Source organism: Centruroides sculpturatus, unplaced genomic scaffold, assembly GCF_000671375.1.
Source record: "Centruroides sculpturatus isolate CEXI.00-Female unplaced genomic scaffold, Cexi_2.0 scaffold206, whole genome shotgun sequence".
Taxonomy (NCBI): Eukaryota; Metazoa; Arthropoda; class Arachnida; order Scorpiones; family Buthidae; genus Centruroides; species Centruroides sculpturatus.
The window spans coordinates 529,629-537,271 of record NW_019384442.1 but is presented as its reverse complement, the minus strand read 5'-3'; the positions used below and the strand labels follow the sequence as shown (position 1 = coordinate 537,271).

The following is a 7,643-nucleotide window of genomic DNA, read 5'->3' as shown; positions in this document are numbered from 1 at the left end:
TAATATGTAAAATTTATTATTTAAAATATTTTTCTTTGAGGCTCAATTTTTAAATTATATAATTTGTTTAAATGTAAAATTTTATAAATTTTTCATATGTAATGATTAATATTTAAAATTTAAATTATAATGAGCCTCTTTTATAATTTTAAATTAATATAATGTTTAGTTTTAAGTTGTAAAATATGTCAGAACAACAACCATACCCTTCTCCTCTTTCTCTCTCTCTCTGTTCCTGTCCCTGCAGCTGACCAAGCTGCACCAGCTGGCCCTTCAGCATGCCCCCCTCCTGCCTGGGCACAGCGTCGGGACCCTTAACCCACAAGGTACCCCACCACCTACCCCTGCTCGGGATGGCACTACAGCACCCCCGCTGCTAGCCTTGCTGCCTGTGTTGCATGCGGGGTGGGAGTGGGACGGGAAGAACAGAGGTGCATCTCTTATGGCTTAGTTTGTGGACCAGTGGTTGATGGTAGTGATTTACACATTAATGTGTATATCTAGGGATTGTAGTATGTTAATTGTATGTATACAGTGTATGTGGGTATTGCAATGGATGCTTTTTAAATTTATCCCAGTTTACTTTTTTGATATTTTATTTAAATTTACTCTTTCTTGAATGTTCTATTTAAATTATTTTCAAAATTATTATATGCAGACAAATAAGAAATTTAAAAACACAATAATTTTAAAATTTATTTACAAAAAAAAAATTCTGTATTAACATTATGTCAACATGCACATTTGTATGTACTGTATATATAAAGAAGAAATAAAATTTAATATTTTGTATAATAGTAAATTTATATATTTTAAATTAAATAAATTATTTTAAAAATAAATTTCAAATTTTTTAAAATACATTTCCATTAAAGTTTAAAAATATTTTAATATTTTTATAAAATAACTATTATACATTTGAATTATGTTTTAACTCAATTATTTTCTTTTAGTCCATTTAAACAGTATCCATTGTAATGCTATTTGTTTGCTAATCCTTTATGTCCAGCTTTTTATATTTTTCCCATTTGTGTATTTTAGCACCATTAAAATTTAGCTTATGTGAATGTGTTATTTTTAATTTGCTAAATGTAAAGTAAATGTGTAGTAGAAGTATGTATGCTGCTTTATTGTAAGCTTTTTTATATATAGAATATTTTTATTCCTTTGCTAAATTTTAATAGCTTATCCTTCACCTGTTTACTTACTGTCTAATAATTTTGTCAGTTTGTAATGTTGCTAGATAAATGATATATTTTAAATAATGCTTCTTGTTTATGTATTGGGAAGGGTTTTATGATTTTTAAAATTTAAAATTAGATTAAATTTTAAATTGTAAAGTTTAATACATAAATAAAATTTTAAAGTTTAATATAAAAGTAAATTAATAAATTTTTCAATTTTAATAAAGTTAAAAATAAATGCTAATAATGTTCAGAGTAATGCTAAAGACTTAAAGTTTTAAAAGAATTAACTTTTTACTATTAATGAAAAATTAAATTAAGTAAAATGTAATAAATAATATTAATAATAATTTATTTTTTCTTAGCCTTGGCCACATTGGCAGCTACCAGTAGTCTGCGTCCCGGCACTGCAGCAGCTGCTGCTTTAGCAAGTGCAACAACAACAACAACAGAAATGACGATACCTAATGATCTGATTGGCTGTGTTATTGGAAAAGGTGGTGCTAAAATAAATGAAATTAGGTGTGTTTATTACATTAATAATTTTAAATTTTATGATAATTTAATAAGTTCTTGGTAATATTGGTGCTAATTTAATTGTGAATATTTCATAAGTTGGAAAATAACTGTGTCTAAAAATTCAGATTGTTCACAATTGGTTATAGTCATTTTATTGAGAAGACGCAAAAACTGTGAAAAATTATAATTGATCAATTTTAGATATAGTGTTAAACTATCTCCTATAAAATTCTTTATTATAGTTATCATCAACAATACTATTCAAATATTATTACTAATTTGTGAAATCTGTGAAGTGCCTCCTATTATGCTTTTCACACTACGGTGTTTTCTGGCAAACACAGTAACCTTGATTTTACTTTATCGTGTGTTTGTGGAATGCATACAAGTGGCTATGTATGGGGATGAATATGGGCAGATGGAGGAGGGAAAGTTAGAGAGACAGGGAGTATCTGGAAATAATGCACTTCACTATGCATTTAACAATAATTAACAACAATTTATTTAACGAAAGAACTTTACAAGAATGATACTTAAATGGAAGAGTGTGGTTCTAATTGCATAGGCTAGAGAGAGAGTTTACAAATTTGGACATGTGTTGGCAAATATCTGGATCAGTGGAATCTGCTTGGCCAAAGTCTTGATGCCATGAATTGTCTTGATAAAGGAGTGGAGAGATTTCTGCTGGTTTGGGTAGGTTTGGACTCCTTGATGGTACAGTCCGCAGTCAAATGTTTGCTGTGAGGTCCTACTAAAGTCCGGTGAACTGCTGGAGGTTGAAGGGATCAGTGTGGAACACAGCTAGAATACACTCACATAAAAGAAGGTTGATCAGTGAACTGTGTGTAGTCATCTAACCTTTATCCTTTTATTTGGAGTCCTCCTCCTGACATTCCAATGTCCATTTTTGGTGAAGTTGCCTGTTGCTCCAATCTGTGATTTTGTCTCTGTTTCCCCTGATGAATAGTTATTTGGAAGCTGTGTCACTCATAAAGGAAGTACAATCCATAGGAAAAGTTCTGAAGTTTTTGGATGGTATCTGTGACCTGGGATCTTTTCTGTTGTAGTTTTGGCAAAATAAAATTCATAAATTCAAAAAAATTAAATCAAGTGAATTTTAATCAAATAACTTGCACTAGCCTATATTCTCACAAATTTGACTGACAACAAAAATTAAGACTATTTATAAATATCTAGTATATAAATTGCATATCTAGTTAATTAGTCTAGTAATAATGAGTATTATCTACTTTCCTAATTTAGGGATAGTTTGCACAAGTTACCATTTAAGCTACAGAAAAACTTGTCATTAATCTAAACAATAAATTATGCTTGTTGCATGGGCTATTTGAATTGGCAGATAGCTATTGATCAATTAGTTAAAAAATTCTTACTGTACAGCTACATTACCAAGAACCCTGTAAACAAGATGGAGGAACAAAAACTGAGAAAGCAAAGTGAAGTGATTGGAGTGTCTAGGAAAACACTGATTTAGCATATAATGTTTGAAATATTTGAATATATCCTATCCTTATGATGAGAAATGTTATACTACTATGAAATATAAAATATGGCCACAGTAAACATAAACAGTTACTTATTTTTAAATCAAATTGGCCTTTAAATTTATAATTGTTATACAATATTACAGGTTAAACTATTCAAACTGAGTATACATAAAAAAACACTATATATAAAACATGTATACTTTTTTCTTGCTGGATATTGGTTATATATGCAGTGTTTATTTACAATATTACAGGATCTGTCCTTATCTCTTTAAAAATATTTTTTGTGATTTGGATTAACATCATTTAAATAAGTAAATGTTGTTATCCACATTTGAATCAGAGCTGATGAAGCCTTATTGTTTCTTAGCTAATCTACAGAATAAATTTTAGCAGTAAAAAATTGGCTGGTTAACATAGCCAGAGTTTATCTCAACAGTTTACACTTGTGAAGTGCATTTAATCTTGAGATTAAAACTTTTGCAACTTGTCCTTAGATTAGTTTTAATTTAATTGGAAAATGCAGAAGTGAAATTTTGTTATTTTCTGGATACTTCTGAATGTTATTTCATTAATATTGTATGGCAACAAAATTGTTACTGAAAAATAAATTATATACAAATGATAATACACCTAAATTTCAATTTACATAGTACTCGAATTGCATGATTTTAGTTTAATACAGTCAAAAAATCGTGTTAAAATTTTATTTTATATATTTCAATTTCAGTTCAACATGGTATTTAAAATATTTTTCAGTATTTTAATTTTAAAATTAAGTATTTTCATTGATAAGATTAATGTTTAGGTCTTTACTATTTATTATGATGATGCAATAGCATTGCCAATACTTCCAAAATACACATTCAAAGAGATTGTATTCTTTATTTTGTACTGTGTCACAACTTTGCACCACAGGCATTAAACTAAAGTTACCATAACAGAATTTATAGAATATTAAATAGAAATAAAAAAACAAATCTAGATTATTGTCTCAAAAAATCTTTTGACATCTTCACTAATTAATTAAAAACAAACTGGTATTGAAGAAGTTACTAATAAAAGGGACAAAACTTTTAATTAAAAAGGAAGAGGAAAATTATTCCTTTATCAAAAAGTGAAATAGGCACAGAATGAAATTTCATTTTCATTCCTTCTATATTGGTTAATAAAAAATATGGAACATTGGAACCTATCCCTCCATTTCTCATATAAATATTAGTTTTGATTTACATTATTTGATTTTACATGAAACTAATTAAAATTGAGGATTAGGTATAATTGTATTTGGCTATTAATACTTAAATTATTTAAATTTCAAGTAATAATTCAATAATAAATAATTACAGTAAGTTCTCATATTGAATTTTGTTATTGAAATAATTTATGAAGTTGTTGCTTGTATATTTGAATCTTATGAAATACAGTGGAACCTTTCTATACGACCTTAATCCGTTCCCGATGTTTGGACTTATACCGAATTGGACGTATACCAAACCAACCTTTCCCATANTAATTGTAAAAATAAAAAAAAAACATAAAAACTCATTTCCACAAAAAACCAACGTAACTGGTATGGTGGGGGCTGCGCGGCCCCCAGAAGGTACGTAGCTCCATCCTTGTAAGTGCTACAGGGCCGAACATTTGGCACTCGCTAAGAGTCGCGACGTAATGAGATTACATAAAATAGCAGCTGCGCACGATATTTAGATATTTAGAAATTCGTAAAAATATGACGCGTGGGGGCCGCGCGGCCCCCAAGAAACCAGTTAAGGGTTAAATTCAGTTTTGATTTAGGCCTTTTTGTTATGGATGATAAAATATCAAAAGAAAAAGTCAGAGAATTTTAGTTTTATTTTAGTTTTCAAATTTAATATTCTGTTTTTGAAGGTATTATTGCAATTAATTGAGGAACTAATTCCTTTCAAAATTATATTTAAGTTACTTAATTCCTGCTTGAAATAAGCACAGTTATGGATTTATCAATTTTTTTCTTATAGTGTGTGTTTTATGAGATACAATATAAATGCATTAATCTAATTCTCATAATTATGACATTATTCTTATAAAATATCATGTTTATATAAACTATACAAAAATTTAATAAAAAGCGAATTTGATCAAAATGATGGTTAAATTATTTTAAATGAATAATTCTAGTTATAATTCCCTAAACTTTATTGAAGTTTGGCATAGCTTATTATAAATACTTAGTTGAATCTTCTTAATTATGCATTGCCTCAAATATTTTTATAACTTTGTAATCCATTTCAAGAATCAATAGCTAGAAAAATAGATATCTACTTTCTGTAAAATCAAATAGAACAGTCCACTTCAAACTAATAACATTAAAGTTGTCACAAAAATAATTTCAGAAATAAATTTATTTAATTTTAAAAGTTGATTTAAAGTGAAAAAAATTGATTTTTGAGTAAATAATCTTATTTATATTCTCAGGAAATACATTATAAAAAATTAATTTGCTTTGAAAAATATAAAAAGCTAATGATTTGGAATATGGAATTATCTTGATTTTTTTATTATAGAATATGTTATAGATGCAATTGCTATAGATGCTACAAGAATATACACATTTTTAAAAATATATTTTTTAACTCAATTTTTTAACATCAGAAAATGGTCATTTAAAAAACTTTATATATATACACTTGTTAACAATAACGTCCAATCATAAATAGCAATTTAAAATGTAAAATTTAAATTCATGTTTTTTTAATGGAAATTTTCAATCACAAACTCTTATCTCTAAAATAAAATTTTGTAACTTAATCATTTATAAAAATCATTGAGTTGCAAATATTTTTCTTCTGAAGAATGCTCTTGAGATTCAAAAATGTTGAGAATGATTTTGTAAGGAGCTCTGATCATAACAAAATACACAAGGTTCATAATCATTAAGAAACTGTGATTAGCATTTGTTTTTCAGATTAAATATAAAATGTTGTGTTAATAAAATGATTTTTAATCTAATCCTGGATTATCAGAATTATATTTTGTTTTTATTTTCATAAGCATTATATTTTCAGTACATAATTAATAGATAAATATTTAAAATTAAATTTAAAAAACAATTTAAATCTCTTATTTTTTTATAATTATTATTTAGATTCATACTTATTATTAATATAATTTTTTCAACATTATTTATATTTTAACAAATTTTTTTTAGTTTTTCTATTATTCTGTATGTAGATTTATTTTTACTCCTTTTTTAAAGAACACTTACTCTTAATTTAGTAATTTAACTTTTATACTTTATTAAATAATAATTAATAAATTATACAGAATGTAACTTTATATTTTAGTTATCTTTTGCTCAAAACTTTGATTAAAGATTATGTTTTATTGATAGATATATGTATCCAATTATTGATAAGTTTGTATATGTAATTCTGTTAATGTATCTGTCAAAATAGAAATGCTTTTAATTTTTGCTGTTTGAAAATATACAGATAATATCTGTTTTTATTTTTATTATAATAAAGTTTTAATTAAAGATTTGCTGAAATAAATAATAAGAAAGAAGAATGAGTTGAAATAATAATGATTTGCATGAAATGTTTGCATGGTTCAATTTTTATTTTGTCTTAAAATTTTATATCATTTATATATAAATTTGAATTCAGTTATGACACAATATTTTGATGGTTAACAAAAAAAAATGTATATAAATTTTTTGAATTGATTCTAAAAGAAATGATTGATAGTTAATATTAAATATAATATAGATTTATGCTTGCAAAATATTATTAAGATTGTTTTATTTAGTAAGAATATATTAATAGCAATTCTTATTATTTTCTATCTTAATATTAATTTATATTATCATGATTTTCTTATGACTGCATTAATATGTAATATAACTATTTTAGTCTAGAATTTTTTATTTTTGATATATCTATCTTTAAGAAATGTTTCATTTTTACTTTATAATAAATTGCTAAATGAACATGTGAATATTAGAAATTAAATTTACTAGATTAATCAGATTAATTCAGTTACTAGTTCTGTCATGCCAAAGAAACCACAGCATGATAAATCAAATATATATCAAATTACATTAAACATGAAAGTTTATTATTGTTAAAATTTGCAATCTGTTTTTAAAACTAAAGAAAAAATTCTTTATGTCAATAGAATAAACCCATATACTTAATTTTTTTTATAAATTTTGTTTTGAAATTTTTTTTTTTTTTTTATATATATATAATTAGCACCCTGAAGTTAATATATAGCTATGCATAAATATAATTAAATAAAATTTTTATAACTAAATTTTTTATATATTTTATTGTACTTGAATTATATTAAATCTAAAAACAATTTTTTAGTTTGCAGCATTTTATTTTCAATATTTAATCTGTTTATAATAAAAAAAATTAACTTCATGGTTCTAAATATATTATTATTT

The 7,643-nt window shown here is 25.3% G+C and overlaps 1 protein-coding gene across 8 annotated transcripts in view; it reads left to right on the top strand.

Annotated features, from left to right (window-relative positions):
• LOC111620188 (poly(rC)-binding protein 3-like) overlaps window positions 1-7,643 on the top strand; it is a 170,876-nt gene that overhangs the window by 138,828 nt on the left and 24,405 nt on the right. For 3 of the 8 annotated variants that reach the window (XM_023362081.1, XM_023362080.1, XM_023362078.1), the window contains 2 exons: window positions 245-431; window positions 1,550-1,706. In XM_023362081.1, the coding sequence (XP_023217849.1) occupies window positions 245-431; window positions 1,550-1,706 (344 nt within the window). Of the gene's footprint in view, window positions 1-244; window positions 473-1,549; window positions 1,707-7,643 lie in introns of those variants that run through there. The other 5 variants (XM_023362082.1, XM_023362084.1, XM_023362083.1 and 2 more) reach the window with 5 other exon arrangements.